Source organism: Tamandua tetradactyla, chromosome 5, assembly GCF_023851605.1.
Source record: "Tamandua tetradactyla isolate mTamTet1 chromosome 5, mTamTet1.pri, whole genome shotgun sequence".
NCBI classification, from domain to species: Eukaryota; Metazoa; Chordata; class Mammalia; order Pilosa; family Myrmecophagidae; genus Tamandua; species Tamandua tetradactyla.
Window position 1 is genome coordinate 138,976,678 of NC_135331.1, and position 16,954 is coordinate 138,993,631.

Consider the following 16,954-nt stretch of genomic DNA (forward strand, 5'->3'; position numbering starts at 1 on the left):
ATTCATGAAGTATTCAGCTCATCTGCATTAGCAAAACACATTTTGTTGAATTTTAATTTTAATTTAAATCTCTAATTGCTTGAAAAATTATATGGCCATTTTTCAGAATTTCTGCACACTACTGTTTCCACTAGCTGAGCTATACTCTTCTAGGAATTAGATGCATTTGTGCAAAGACCTATTTCCATAGTTGTATTTATAATAATAGCAATGTAATTTATTGAAATATTCTATAAATCAATAAAAAATTGGTCTGAAAAGAAATGTTTTCTATAAAAAATAAGTTGAACACCTCAGAATGACAATAAGTGATTGGCAAAAATGTGTTGTCAAATCAGGTATGGATGAAACAATTATAAAATACCGGAAACATATTTTAAAATCTAGAATTCTGCACTTATGTCACAAATGTTTTTAAGCACTTTCTCCTCTAATCATTCAAAATGAAATCATAAGTGGCAATTTAGGAATATGATTTATGCACAAAGGACAAGGAACTCCAATTGATGGCCCCTTCTATTCTAAAACCTTAGCTTTATGATTTCCAGCTTTAACTAACTTTTCGTTAACCAACCACTAGTCTACTACTTGCTACTCTAACATGCTCTCAAATAACAAAAGGCTTAAAATATACCAACTAGATATAAACACAAACTGGAGAGAGAGTTCATGGTATTTAATTTTTTTTGAAATGAAGAAATGTGTAATAAAAAAAGAGCAATACACAAACAAGTGATGACAGTCACAAACTAAGAACAATGATAAATCTACTTCTGCGCACCTGAAATATATAAAAAAAGAGAGAGAGATCATATTTAACCATATGTTAAACACAATTTGGAAATACTGTCTTATATTACAAAGAACTTTTCTACATATTCACTGGATCTTTGATGACACTGATAATTTTTGGCCAAGGTAAAAAAACCCTGCCTTTTTCTCCCACTCAATTTTCTACATTTAACATTTACAGAATTTAGTATAAAGCTTATACTCAGAGATTTGCTGGAAGGAAGTTGAACTAATAAAGTTATATTTATTTCCAGAAATACACATACTTAGAAGCCATCTTTTTGCACTGATAGTCTGCAAGCAAGTAAATATCTCCCCTTGTGGTAACGCAAACTGTGGCCCCATCACTTGCAGCAACCAAAGACAGAGTGATATCTTTATGATGAAGAGCAGAGACTTGACGAGGAACAGTTACACATTTTTCTCCATTAGGATCTAATAAATAACCTAAAAAAACAACACACACAGATCACAAAATATGTTTTTAAAATTACATTTATTTTTTAGATATTGTCATTACAAATTTCTTACCCAGTTGTCCACCATTTAGTCCCATAGTGTACACAGCTTCTCTAGTCCACAGCACTGTATGAAACCTGCCTGCTGCTACTCCAATGACTGCTTTCCCTTTCAGATATTTTGCCTGCATCTATTCAAAAAGGTAAATAAGAATGTAGTTTACTATAGGATCTGCACAATTTTGTGGTTGATAGACCAGGATAGCAAAGATATGCAATACCTGTTGCTCAAATGCTAATGGCAGTTGGCACTAATAGATCAACAGCACTCACACTGATACCAGAATTCTTCTCAGAGCACAAGACATTTTGATGTAACCATTTTCAGTCAGCAGTTTTCACATGTGGAAAACTGACATGGTATAAAAACACAATCATTAAACTTCTGGCTATTTTTTCCTAATAAGCAATGTACAAAACACGTATTCTCATTCTTATGAGAAAGCAATGCAGTTTTAAATTTGATTTGTCTAGGGTCTCTCAATCTTAGCACTACTGACACTTTAGGCCAGATGATTCTTTGCTGTGCATCACAGGATATCTGGCACCATCCTGGCCACTACTCAGCTGTTCTAAGTAGCAACCCTCTAGCTGTGAAAACCAAACTGCCTCCAGAAATTGTCAAATCACCCCCAGCTGAGAACCACTGGACAGATCAACATCAGCCCAAAGCACCAAGGTAGCCACACATTGAGAATTTTAAAATGGGAGTAAAATCTATTGGCTATTCCTGAAGACGTCTACAAAACAGATAAATGCCCACAAATTCCAAGTAACTGAAGAAAACGGATCCAAAACAAAGTACCACAGATTTGAGATGACCTCAAATTATTTGGGGGTAATTTCTATTGATTCATTCATCACCCAATATGGAAAAGCATTGAATTCAAATACTTTTTAATACACAAATCCAGGGAATTAAAGCAATAAAGAATTTAGCATCATAAATGCAAAATTTTATGAGCCTAGTAAGATTTAGAGAACAAGTCCCAGTTCTGTATATTATGTCCCTGAAGTTTGGGAATGAGCGCCATCTGGTGGTGATTTTATAAAGAGGACTGCATTAACTTGCCAGGGGTGACTTGTGCAGATAGGCCATGATTTACCATGAAGCCAATAAAACTTAGGCTTATGGGTGCCTCTTGTGCATGGGTACATTTTGTATTCATAATCTCAGATTATTTTCCTTAAAAAAGAGCCCCCAAAATTGTTTAAGTTTCAAACACAAAAAGCTGGATCCTCCTCTGCTTATAAACACTTAAAGTGAAATCTAGGGCATTTTAATACCTAATTTCCCAAGTGCTTTCTCTCTTATTCCAAACAAATGTGCATCATGGTTAATGTCTTCCTATATGACAAAGAAATATGTACCATTCAAGAAGAATAAGCAGAATGAGTTAATCTGCCAATACCTTAGGTCTTTTTGTTCAGATAGGCTTTACAGCAAATAATCACCTTATTATTTAAAACAGCAATTTACCTGTCTGGGTACATTACAACTGGAAGGTGGAGGAATAATTCCTAACTGACGAAAAATATTTAGACCAAAAGTATAAACACATCCATCTTCAGTTAATACAACAGTATGATCCTTAGCAGCTGCCACTTGGGAACAATTATGACCACTTAGTCCTTCCACAAGCCTGGGGATCTACAAGAAAAAATGAACTTTAGTATAATATATCAACCATTTGTATTCAATGTAAATAAAATCTGATAATATTACATCTAAAACGACATGCATGACATGGAGCTGTATCTAACATAGGTAAACTACACATTTCAGCAAGGGGGGAGATAAGTTTAAAAGGATATGGACGGTGGGGTAGGCCACGGTAGCTCAGCGGGTGGAAATTTCGCCTGCCACAGGGAGACATGGGTTCGATTCTCGGTGTCCGCCCATACCCAAAAAAAAAAAAAGGATATGGGTACTGGTTTATGACCAAAATATACAACCCCAACAAGACATTTCAATAAAATAATTCAATTCAACAAGTGATTTTTGAGCCCTTACTGTACACTAAGCATTAACCTAGGTAAAATGGAGTTCTTCAAAGTATTAAATGGTGTATTTAAAAAGAAAAATATATAGGAATCTTATGTATCCCTTCACTGAATAATCAAACATTTATATTCCTTTGGAATCAACCATTCTGGGTACAAATCTTAGTTCTGTCTCTTACTAGCTATTTGATCTCAATCAAATTTCTTAACCTCTCTGTACTTCATTTTCCTCATCTGCAAAACAAAATAAAAATAATTTTTTAGACTATAATAGACTTCACAGGGTTGGTGTAAGGACTAAATAAGTTGGTAAGCACAAAGCACTTATGACAGTCTGTGGCACAGAGTAAACAATCAATAAATGATTGTTTATTGGCTGTTTCTTGATTGTTACTGTCATTGTACATAAAATGAAGAAAATAATGCTTATACCTCACAGGGCTATTGTGAAGTTTAATTCAAGGTAATGCATAAAGAGCACTAACAATGCCTGAAAAATAATAAATTATCAAAAAATGGAAGCTATTATCACTATATATCTTCCTCTTCTTTAAAGAAGCTTTTAATAGATGATAAAGATATCAGATTTCTCAACACAAAAAAAAAAAGAATTACCTTTAGAAATAATCTAGTAAACCAATTTTCCAGTTTTTTCCAATTAGCCCTAAATTTCAGTAGCACAGGAATCGATTTTGTGATTGAATAATGAAAACAGTGGCTCAATATTTAGACCACAATTCCTTTAAGGAGACATTAAAAACAAAGCTTTGTATTGCTTCAGGAAAAGGGTTTATAATTAGTCTGCTTTTTTATTTCAACTTGGGAAACATTTTTTTAATTATTTACATACCCTCCTAACTCAACACTTCCTATACGTACAAAATTATTTCTCTTTGAGTCTTTAGAATTTCTCACTGCATCAAAATCCTGAACTTGAACATGACACGCCATTAAAGTAATCAATTTTATAAAGAAAAAAAAAATTGATTATCTTCCTCACCAATGCAACTGTTGGTGGTGGGGAGGTGTATAGGAATCCTGTATTTTATGCATGATTGTTCTATGACTCCACAACTTCTCTAATAAAAAAAAATTTTTAATAAAAAAACTGGTATCAATTCATGTGTCATTGTCACCTTATAGTTAGTAAATTTTTTTTATATTTTAAACTGAAGCTTCCAATTTACCAAACTTTACTGAAGTTATCAAAATTGTGTAATGACATTTCAATTACCAAGCATGTCTGTTCATCTCCATGGCCTAAACGTCCTCCAGGACCATGACCACAGGTATAAACCTGCCCTTTTTGAGACAGAAACACTGAGTGAAATTTACATAGCACCACCTAAGGAAAAACAAGAAAACACTATTAAACTTCTCTAAATTTTATAAAACAGGAATAGAATACTGCTAATTGTTTATGCTAAATGATGGGTACCTGGGAGTTCATTATACTATTCTCTCTACTTTATATATGTTTCACATTTTCCATAGTAAAAAAAAATGCTATATTTTTAAGTTATTTCTAAAAACACTGACACATGGAAAAAGAACAAAGAAGGAATTAAGCACATGTTGCCCACAGAAGAGAATAAACAAAGGAAAATGTAGACTTTTTAAGTCTTCAACTATAGGTGCAATGGTTATATAAAAAATTGTAGCCAGACTTCTGACCAGCCAGTCACACTTTTTTATTTTTAATTTATTAATAAAACCAATCAACATACAATATAAACATTCTTTTTCATCACATACTTGTATATTCATCATTGATCATTTCTTAGAACATTTGCATCAATTCAGAAAAAGAAATAAAAAGAAAACAGAAAAAAAATTCATACATACCATATCCTTTACCCCTCCCCTTTCATTGATCACTAGCAATTCAATCTACTAAATGTATTTTAACATTTGTTTCCCTATTATTTATTTATTTTTAATCCATGTTTTACTCATCTGTCCATAAGGTAGATAAAAGAAGCATCAGACAAAGGTTCTCACAATCACACAATCACACTGTGAAAGCTGTATCATTATACAATTATCTTCAACAAAGATGGCTACTGGAACACAGCTCTACATTTTCAGGCAGCTCTCTCCAGCCTCTCTGTTACACCTTAACTAAAAAAGTGTTACCTAGCTAATGTGTAAGAATAATCTTCAGGATAACCTCTTGACTCTGTTTGAAATCTCTCAGCCATTGACACTTTATTTTGTCTAATTTCACTCTTTCCCCTTTTGGTCAAGAAGGTTTTCTCAATCCCTTGGTGCTGAGTCCCAGCTCATTCTAGGATTTCTGTCCCACGTTGCCAGGAAGGTCCACACCCCTAGGAGTCATGTCCCACATAGAGAGGGGAAGGGCAGTGAATTGTCTGTCATGTTGGCTGAGAGAGAGAGGCCACATCTGAGCAAAAAAAGAAGTTCTCTTGGGAGTCACTCTTAGGCCTAATTTTAAGTAGGCTTGACCTATCCTTTGCAGGGTTAAGTTTCATATGAACAAACCCCAAAATTGGGGGCTCAGCCTATTGCTTTGGCTGATATTTGATATTCTTGTGAGAATATCAAGAATTCTCCACTTGGGGAAGTTGAATTTTCCCCCTTTCTCACCATTCCCCCAAGCGGACTTTGTAAACACTTTTTTATTCACTGTTCAAATCCTTCTGAGATTTATCGAGGCATCACTCTTAGCCAGCCACTCTTGAGCTCGGCCACAAGGACACAGAAGGCAGTACCAACACCCCTGAGGCCAATTTTCTGCCCAGATCACTGTGATAGGAGCCATGAGATAGAAGGTAGGGCCTTTGCCCAAGCTCTGCAGCAGGAATTTGCAGCTAGCCAGACAGCAGTTGAGGTGTTTTCCAATTTTGGTAAATCCCCAACAGCAAGGATTGAGCAGAAAACAACATAAAACACAGAGATTATCAAATGATGATATGGGTTATTAAAGAAAATAGTGAAAATACCTTAAGATTATTTTTTTAAAACAATAATTTCACCTAGGAAAAGGGAGAGAGATGGATGGTATTTTTTTTTAATATCTCTGTTTTTGTCTGTTATACCCTTAATAGTAGTACATGGCTTTAAAGAACATAATGTTTATTTTCATGTTTTTTCTCTTCCTCATTTCCTTTTCCCCAATCCCCTCCCCACTACATCCCCATTCCTAGGCATTGATATACTCTTATCATATATAACAACAGTAATAAGAAGGTTAAACTGAATCAGCAAAAGGCCTAACAGGAGATCAGTGGTAGTTTTAAATATGCATGTACTTACATAATTAACTCTCAGGCCACACTTTGCTATTTTCAATGCATCTAATATTCAGTACACTTACTTTACCTTAATACTATTTAGAAAATCTTTTTTTCTTATTTCTAAAATTTGTACTTCTATTGTTGATATCAACTATAAATATTTCAAAATCAGGACATAAACAGATAAATAAGAAATAAATCTAGAATCATTTTCCAGGATGACAAGGTCATTCGGAAAACAAAATTATAAGCTAAATTCCAAACTCTAAATATTTATACATATCCTCAAACCACTTAGAGTTCTGTAAACACAATGTGCCTATCAAATTAGCAATGCAAAAGGTCATTATCTCAATTAGCTTTACCACAAATACCTGAAAAGAAAGTCTAAAAACAAAACCAAAAATTGTATTTTAAAGTTAGAATTTATTTTGAAGAAACCATTTGAAGAAACCAAAAATAGCACATTTTGTTCAATTTTATATTCAATGTTAGAATAACATTCTACAGTTTCTGACTTCTACAACTAAATAATCAATGATACCAGACAGTTTAGGCACTAGTCCTCCAACTTTAAAAACCTCTGAATTTTAAAATGAGACAACTGATCATGGCTTTTCATCTTAATTCTCTGGAATATATGATGCAAATATTTATAATCTATATCTAGGATAGTTCACTCATTTGGTAATATACTACAGAATCAGCCCTTTTTCCAATGATTAATGAGGATTTATATATAATTCACATTCAGGAAATATTCCCATACTTGCGTTCTCTTCCCTCACCAAACTTTACAACTGCTTTCCTCCTCAAATTTTTCTACAGTGCCCACTTCAGCCCGCATTCCATGATAAATAAAATTCCTTATATCCTTCAAAAAATATTCCCACTTCCTTGCCTTAATAGAGATGTGGATTTCTCACTGAACGTACTGTTTTACCCACGACCTTGTCATGTGGAATTTGCTCAATTCTTCTATGACACGTATATCTTAGGATCAGAAGGTGCAAATAGCTTTGTGATTTCCTAATGTTATCATTAGTCCCTCATTTTTGCATAAAAATCCCCACTCCTTAAAAGCTCTTATACCATGTATTAACACAGGAAAGAAAAAACAGGTATCTTTCTAGCATCCCAACTCTAACCAACATTTACTGATGGATGGAATGCTGGTTTGAGAATATTCTGAGGACCTGTTCAAGCTCAGTTAAAAAAGAAACAGGGGAGAAGAGAAAAAAAAAAAAAAACAGGGATGCAAGAGTAGTCAGTGGTAGAATTCTCACCTGCCATGCGAGTGACCAGGGTTCGATTCCTGGTCCATGCATTTTCCAAAACAAACAAACAAACAAAAGCAAACAAACAAAAAATTCAACAAATGGTGCTGCAATAAAGGAATATTCACATGGAAAAAGAATTAAATGTTACCCCGGCCACACAACTACAAAAAAGACAAACAAACACTATAATGCTGTGATTGATTAGCAATATCTGCCAAAGGATGTGGACTAGTGGGATGGGAGCAGCACACACATTTAGCACCCCTGCTTTCACTGCTCACCTTTTTATCTTCCTCACATTTTACAAAGATTTTTTTTTTTTTACTTATTTTTTTTACTAAAGATTTGGACACCAGGCCTGTGATTCCTATCCATCCCAAGTTCTTTCATTATCCTAAATTCCTTCCAGTTCTATGCAGATGAACCATCTAAAATCCTAGCTTTTCATGACATCATTCTACTGCCTAATTCTCTGATCACACTTTAATTCCATATGGGCTTCTGTTTCTAACCCTCTAAATTTAATATTTTAGAGTTTAGCTCTTCTATTTCATTTTTTTATTTCATATTTTTTAATTGGTGGTTGTGATCTATTAGGCAGCTCATGATTTTCAGCATGAACAGTCTTATATGGAACACTAAACAGGGTAGCCATTTACTCTGTATTATTTATTTCACTTTTGATAATAAAAGGGGATGATATTAACAATTACACCAGGAATAAAACCATAAACCAGAGCTATCATAGGCAAACCAGGGATACATGGTCAAACTATCCCTAAAGACTGTTTGAGGAGTCAATCTCAAAATACAAGCTAAGATTTATCAAGTCCAAAATGCAGAAAGAATACAAATGGGAAACTGTAGCAAAACAGGACCTAAAAAGTTAGTTTAGGAAGAATAAAAAGACCTCACATTCCAAGCTATAAGTCTGGATTTTATCCAAAAGGGAACTAACAGGGAAAGACATAATGAGCTTTCTTTTTCAAGACAATAATTCTGGAGAATAACAGGGGTTGGAAAGGCCAGAGCCATGGAATCAAATTAGGATATTGTTGTCATTGTCCAAGAAAAAGATAAGAACTTAAAAAAGCATGACACCTGGGTTCATGAGGCATGTTCATGTTCAGAGATATAATAATGAGGATACAGAAACTGAAATTTATAGCTTTAAACACTGCATAGAGAAAGTTTAGAAGCGGCAAAAACAACACTTCAGACATGTTAAGTTTAAATAACTTAAAAGAACGTCCAGGGTACATGAAGTTCAAGAGGAAAACAGACTAGAGGTATAAATTATACATAGACACATATACTCACATATACAGTATTAAAGAAAAAGAGAATTGTCAACAGTGGTTGAATTCATGAAAGTAGAGGATATCATTCAGCATAAGGTTATAGGACCAAAAGCCAATCCTTTACAATTACATTAAAATTTTACAAATGGTTATATTTAAAAATTCAGGTTCACTTACATAAAACTGATGACACTGACCTTCAATAACAAATTCACTTACAAAAGTACTTCAAGAATCCAAATTTTTGTTAAATAGAAACAAATGCTAGAAAATTAACAGAAGCTCTACCTTCTTAAAATTAAATGAATATCTGTATGGTGCCTATCCATTTTTAACATTGTTTGCACTAACATCTCATACTTGTAAGGTATTTTACAATCTACATATGATTATGATTATCAAAATCTAAAAAAGAATTAGTAAAATTCTGTTGATTGATTTCTTAAAAAAAACCTGTTATCATGCCTTCAACAAAGGTAATATAATCCAAATGAAAAGCTGAGCTATCAAATGTAAAAAATTTTTTAAGGGTTAAAAGTACTCAGATTGTATTTCAAAATACCTGCTTGATATAAACTCCACTCCTGGAGAATAGATCCACCATTTCTGGATGATGTTTGCTATTCTGGCTTCCATGACCCAGGGTGAAATTTGTATTATCTCCCCAAGTGTAGACATCTGTAGGATCTAAAATGAAAATTAACACTTATACTCCTTTTATATTTTAAAACAACTGTATGTTTGATTCAATTATAGATATACCCCACTATCAGTTTAGCTAAAACATGGCTCTTCATAAGAACTAATTTAACTACCATATTTAGAAAGATGCTGCCAAGACTCTCTTAAATTATAAAACTATTAATATGATATTATAAAATTCTAAGGCTAGAAATCAAAAAATCCAAATCATAGCACAGGCCTTTCTCAATATAAGCCATCAGCATTTGTTCTTTTGTTTCATTAGCAATTTAATAAATAAAACACATCTATTTAGTTTCAACAACAATATGGTTTTTTTAATATAAAACTTTATTAATCCACATGTATAAAGATCCTAAATTACTGTAAATGACACATTATTTACTGTTTCTACAGAAATATTAGCTTCCAATAGTTTGCTTTTTTGTGTGTGCTGTGTGGTGGAGGTAACATCTCAACATCTCATTGTTTTTCCATGTGAGTATCCCATTATTGCAGCACCATTTGTTGAATCTTTTTTTTTTTTTTGAGGGAAGAGTAGGTGCACAGGCCAGGAATTGAACCCAGGTCTCCCACATGGCAGGCAAGAATTCTACCACTGAACCAGCCTTGTTTCCCTTAATAGTTTGTTCTTCATGATGCAAAATAAACTAGTGACTAGTATCCCTTTAACTGGGATAAAATTTAATCACTGCTAAGTTTATGACATAAATCTTCATTAATTTGGAAGGCTGACAGAGTTTGAGAATGGAATTATAACTGTTACCTGCACTGTAGTATCCAAAGCAGAAATAAAAAAGCAGATTGTGTCCTTACTTAGCTTGCTCAACTAATTAAATGCAAATGACCCATTTTAACCTCTTTTCCTTTACCCCCAATTTCTAATTCCAAAGTTCACAGAACTGGAAAGATAAATGAAATTAGAATGTGCGGGTTGAAGAATTACTTCCATTCCTTTTTTCCTGTATCTCAAATGCTGATGTGACCTTGTGGATACTTTATGCAGTTACAATTCAAACTTCCATCCCATTAGGTTACATTTTTATTCTTATAGACATAAGTATGGATTGGAAATGAAAAATACAAAATAAAGCAATGTATTCGGAACATCAAATCAAAAATAGTAATCAACAAATACCAAAGTAGGTCTTTGTGGATATCCATGCACAAATAAATCTTATTATTTTTATATGAATAAAATTTCATTACAATTTTAAAAGCTGCCCCTTAATAGAATATATTTGTGGAATTTTCTTACCAGAGTTCTTGAATACTACATGAGTTGGTCTATCCTTCATTACAAGATCCAAAGCTGACAAGCCTTCTTTATCTTGAATGTACAGACTAACACCATGCTTAAAAATAAATAAAATCAATTTACCTATAGTCAATAATTTATTATTCTTATATATCAAAACATCAGATAATCAAGAATATAAATAAAAAGTAAAAAGAAAAAACATTTAATAAGAATTGTCTCTCACATTCTAACATTTTCTCTGACACACACAAACAACTAAGAGAAATCAAACATTCAATTCCTGGGAAAATGAGCAATGATAAGACAAATAAAGTAATATTTAAAATAAAAATGAACTAGATGTGAAAGCTTTTCAAGGTAAGGCAAGCCCTGTTTGGTAAGGCAAACTCCATGTGGGTGTGTGTTTGTGCTTACTGTATTTCCAAGGGCCATATCCCATGTCTTTATAAGTAAGGGCTGTCAGGATTTCAAGGTAATGGCAGAACAAAAGATACACACATTTACTCTATAAATATATGATCATCTATAACCCATTTTCTTTTGCTGTGAATTCTATTATATCTATTAAGGCAACTGTTTTATTTCTATTTGTGTGATATATATTTTCCTATCTTTCCACTGTAAATCTTTTTTATGGCATTAACTGCAACCTCTTATAAATCACAAAAATCTGGAATCTATGTATAAGTGTGTTTAAGAGGAATTTACTGCAGTCTTATATCTCCATAATTCAAACCCAAACAAGAAATGAAGCATTTTATGTTCTACTTTGTGCCAGTTTGAAACTGTGGTTGCCCCAGAAAAGCCATGTTCTTTAATCCTCATTCAATATTGCTTGATGGGATATCTTTTCTATTGTACCCATGGAGATATGACCCACCCAATTGTGGGAGGTAACTTTTTGATTAGGTAGTTTTCATGGAGATGTGTCTCCACCATTTCAAGGTGGGGTGGCTTATTGGAGCCCTTTAAAAGGGAACCATTTCAGAAAAACTGAAGTGTGGAAAGAGCCTATACAGCCAGAGACCTTCAGAGATGCAGGGAAGCCTTATGAAATGAGAAGAGAAAGTCATGTGTATTCCCAGCTGAGAGAGAAACCCCAAATTTCATTAGCCCTTTCAATGGAGATAAGGGATCTTTGCCTCTGGATGCTTTAGTCTAGACATTTTCATCACCTTAGAACTGTAAACTTGCAACTTAGTAAATTCCCTTCTTAAAAACTAAAACCTTTTTAAAGCTGTTCAGTTTCTGGTATAGTACATTCTGGCAACTTAAACTAAAACACACCTATTTAAGGCATTTAACATTCCCAGCCCTATCACACACTTTCTGTTTTAAAATATCGTGGGGAGGGGGGTGTAAATACAAGATGTATAACTTTCAGTGTTTGCTGTCTGTTTCATAAAAATTTGCAACAGTTATTTGGACTTTTCTCTATTTTAAATAGTGTGTATGATCACTGTCTATTCAAATACAGTTTACCTCGGTGATCAAGGGCCAAGATAAACCATGAAATATTTTAAACCCTTAATGCTGGCATGTTGGAATACTCTGTCTTGGGTTACCTGGGAAATTAAATCTTCTCTTATCTTATAATAATGTATTACTAATAAACTAAAACCAATTCTAACTATATTGTGGTCTAAATGGCTATAATGTCTGGTTTTGAAAGGCACTGTCAAGTCAATTCACAAAAATACACAAGTTAAAGTTAGTAACCATCTAAGATCTTATTAAGTTTAAAAGTATAACTTACCTATTACTTTCAAAAAATTTAAGTATAATAAATCCTAAGCATCCCCAACTACAAAAAGAACCAGGAACATTTTCTACCTTCAGAGCTCCCAAGATAATGGCAGGCTATGACACTTTCTAATATGCTCATCTTAAAAACTCTAATATAGCATCAAAGTATATACCAGGACTATAAACGTGAGCATCTAATTTTAATGTTCTACAACTAAAATGAGGACTTTTAGCTATTCCATTACAAAGCACTGGTAACACCACTAGAGATGTCTGTAAGGATATATAGAAGACTATTTTTGTTTCTTTGACTGTCTTTACCCAAAGCAGAGCCTAAGATAAAGAACTGCATGCAGAAAATTTCCCTGGGAAAAATAAAGCTTGAGAAAAGCTTTATCTTTACTGACAAACCCTGGGGGAGAAATGAGGAAGGTACTATTATTATCTTTATTTTATAGATGATACTGAGATTCAAACTCATCCAAGATGACTAGTAAACAGCAGACCTAGGCAGTTTAGCTGCCATAACATAAAGGCTGTTTGTTGGTATATGTTACCACAGAATGACCATTATGGAAATAATTTTTTTTTAAGTTAAAAAGAGATAAAGACACGGAAAGTCAGCTCCCTAATTTGATTACAAGTGCTTTGTTCTTTGGGTCCTCCACAAACCATAACAAAATACCTATAAAAGAAGATAATTAATTTAAAACTCATGACTTCCGGTGGTGAGATTTTTTTTTTTTTTTTGGTGGTGAGATTTTAATTTGCAATCATTAATGAAACTACTTTGGGGTATAACTAAACACTTCTTCATTATTTGGATATTCAGTACCAAAGTCCTAGATCTAATTTACTACATGGGAAATTTCAAAGATACTAAGCTGATTCTAATTATAATTTTTTTAAGAAAAATATTTTATCCTACCAAACAAGAAATGAGCATATAAGTCAAATACACAGCCCCTTAGTTTTGATTAATAATTACCCTTTTAAAGTAGTTAATCATATAGATATTTAAAAGTAAGGAAAAAAATGTCTGGAATTTGCTTCAAAATAAGGTGGGATGAGAAAAGTCACTGGGGGTACACATAACACAAAGTTGGCCAATAGTTTATTATATTTATTTTATACTGTCAACTTTGATAATGTTTAAAAATTTACATCATAAAAAAGTTTAAATAAAAAGGAAACTTTAAATTAAAAAGGGATTTTAATTCAAGGGTGAGTTACAATAATAAAAGATATCAAGTAAGTGACAAGAACAAACTCCTATCTCTTTTGGAAAATAAGTGGGGTAAAATAAAAAAGATAAATATATGCCTGACCAAATACAGTTTTAAATGATACTTACCTTCAAGAGAGACCAAGCACAATCAATATGTCCATAAAAAATGCTTCTGTGCAACGCTGTCCATCCTGACTCCTTGTCTTTCACAGATGGATCCACACCTTTCTCAATAAGCCAATCTAACACTCCTTTCTTTCCACAGGAAGAAACAAGGTGGAGGGCATTCCTGCCAAAGGCGTCCTTGATAATTGCAGCATTGTAACAATGACTAGAGAGAAAGGCCTTAATCTGGCTTTCACTCCCCTTTGTTATCACAGAAAGAACATCCAAAGCATGCTGCAGGGATCGACACTTTAATGTGCAGTCAGGGATAGAAGAATTCATCCTAATTTTTTTTTATACTGCTTATTTCTTCAGAATGATCAGTTAAGACTAATTAAAAAAAAAAAAAAAAAACAGCCAGAACACAAGGATGTATTCAGAATGAATTACAGAGAATAAATGGCCATCTCAGGATTAAAATTTAAATCCTCATGGCAATAGTATAAAACTATGTATCTGTACAATTTATGTTGGCACTTGGATCAAAAAGTATAAATAGCTCTATAAAATTTATATCAAATGCATATTCTTTATTAAAAAAAAAATTTTACACAGTTTACCAGTTTATAGATTATTCCTGGAGTCAAGCACCAAGGGGGAGTGAAGAGGGGTTCTCCCCCTCCACACTGTGTGATCCTTTTAAATATCCATAATTGCAAGGATGCCCTATAAGATAACAGAAAATGGAAAGAAAAGAGAAAGTGAATATAAAACTCTCTCAGCCTCCTCAAGCCCTTTACAATACCACTACATCCATATTTAAATGCCCTTAATTTCTATTTTTCTTCTAAATTAGTTTAACAGTCCTCCTCATCTCCTTTTTTTCCAGTTTCATATTTAAGGTAGATTTCTGTGTCAATACTCTGGAGTCTACTTCTTTTCTTCCAGAACCTTCATGTCTGCTTCTCCCGTATTTTCACACTCTACTAGATATGTCCCCAAAAGCTATGAACACACTTAAATCTACTATCTTGATAAGAATCCCATCCCCACCTCCATCCCTTAAAAGGACAGCCATATCATCAACAACATCATCATCATCATTATCATCATCATCATCATCATCATCATCACAACAAAAACAATAGCCAACTATACTAGCCTTGTGTTTTTTGCCTGGAAAGTTTTTCCCAACAGAAGGAGATAATTTTAAAAGAGGTGTTAAAACACCTGGGTAGCTATCTGGAAAAGAAGTAACTTTAGACAATTACTTTATACAATACACCAATATAAATTTCGGATAGCCCAAAGACAAACATGGAAAAAAAAAACTATAAAACTACTGGATGCAAATATAGGGATTCTTTTTCATAATTACAAAGTAGAAAAGGGCTGTCTAATTATGACCTGAAATCCAAGAGTTATAAATAAAAGATTAATAAATCCGATACAGTTTAATACTACATGAAAAAAAGTGAAGAGGAAAGCCTTCTTTAACATATACTGTCTTTACAAATCAACAAGAGACCAATAGAAAAAAGTCAAAGACTATGACCATATTTAAAAAAAAAAGAAATTCAGATGGATTTTTAAAAAGAAAAAAGGATCACCTCACTCAAAAATGCAAATTAAAGCTATAATGATACCATTTTTTTTATCTATTAGAATGGCAAAGATCTAAAAAGTTTGATGTTATTATGCACTGATAAGGTTATGGAGAAGAGGAACTCTCATCCATTGCTGGCAAGAATTGCAAATAATATAATCTCTATGGAGAGCATTTAGTAAAATGAATCAAAATATAAATTGCATGTGTCTTCTAATCCAAACAATATTACTCCTAGGAATTTATTCTATAGCTATCCATGTGTGAAATTACAAAAACAAAAATATTCATTGCATCACTGTTTGAAAAGCAAAGCCTAGAAATAATCTAAATAGCTAAAGAAATTATGCTGTTAATGCAATGGAATTTTATTCATCAAAAAGAAATGAAAAAGCTAAATAGTATCTGAAAAGAAATAATCCACAAGATATATTGTAAAATGTTTTTTTTAATGAGATACATAGTCATACTATTCGTGAGCGAAATATATATGTATATACATTTTTAGTACTTGAATATTCATGGAAGATATCAAAAAGAATACATAAGAATATGGTTGACAGTGATAGTTCTAGAGAATGGCACCAGTACTTGGAGACAAGATTGGAAGGTAGATTTATTTTTACTATAAAACCCTTTTGAAAGCTATGCCATGTCTATGTAATACCTACTCAAAAGTAAGTAAACTTCTAAAAAAATAAATGCTAATGTACTGATTAGAGAGGTCAGAAGAAATGTAGAAAACTCATCTACCTTTTACCACATATGAGCCTCTAGCTTCCATTTTCTCCCAATATCCTGCCTGTCTGATTTGTCCCAATCAGATCTGGAGAAATGAAGTATTTGTCAACTATTTGATAAACCTCTATTCTTCAGTTTCTTTACTTCCTGTTAGAGAACTAATCAAGTAATTTTATATCTACACTAGCACTTATTTACATTTACAAATTATTTATATTTACACTAGCACTTTTCTGTGCATTTTATTATCTCAGATTTATATATCTTCTCCTTTCTGTATTTTTGTCTGGATTTTAAATTAGTCAATCTATTCACTAGTACAGAAGTACCAACTGTACTGTAGTAGAAACACTATGTAAATTATCTTCTCCAACATATCAAGCTACTTAAATTTCCCAAAATACTTTTTCATT

General features: G+C 32.9%; 1 protein-coding gene across 2 annotated transcripts in view; it reads right to left on the reverse strand.

The window, feature by feature from the left end:
- The window catches only part of IBTK (inhibitor of Bruton tyrosine kinase), a 101,058-nt gene that overhangs the window by 78,618 nt on the left and 5,486 nt on the right, over window positions 1-16,954 (reverse strand). For both annotated transcript variants that reach the window (XM_077162326.1, XM_077162325.1), the window contains exons 2-9: window positions 14,815-14,920; window positions 14,216-14,584; window positions 11,113-11,209; window positions 9,715-9,839; window positions 4,549-4,659; window positions 2,791-2,961; window positions 1,324-1,441; window positions 1,059-1,239 (exon numbers count right to left, since the gene is read on the reverse strand). In XM_077162326.1, the coding sequence (XP_077018441.1) occupies window positions 1,059-1,239; window positions 1,324-1,441; window positions 2,791-2,961; window positions 4,549-4,659; window positions 9,715-9,839; window positions 11,113-11,209; window positions 14,216-14,536 (1,124 nt within the window). In that variant the 5' untranslated portion in view covers window positions 14,537-14,584; window positions 14,815-14,920. The remainder of the gene's footprint in view (window positions 1-1,058; window positions 1,240-1,323; window positions 1,442-2,790; window positions 2,962-4,548; window positions 4,660-9,714; window positions 9,840-11,112; window positions 11,210-14,215; window positions 14,585-14,814; window positions 14,921-16,954) is intronic.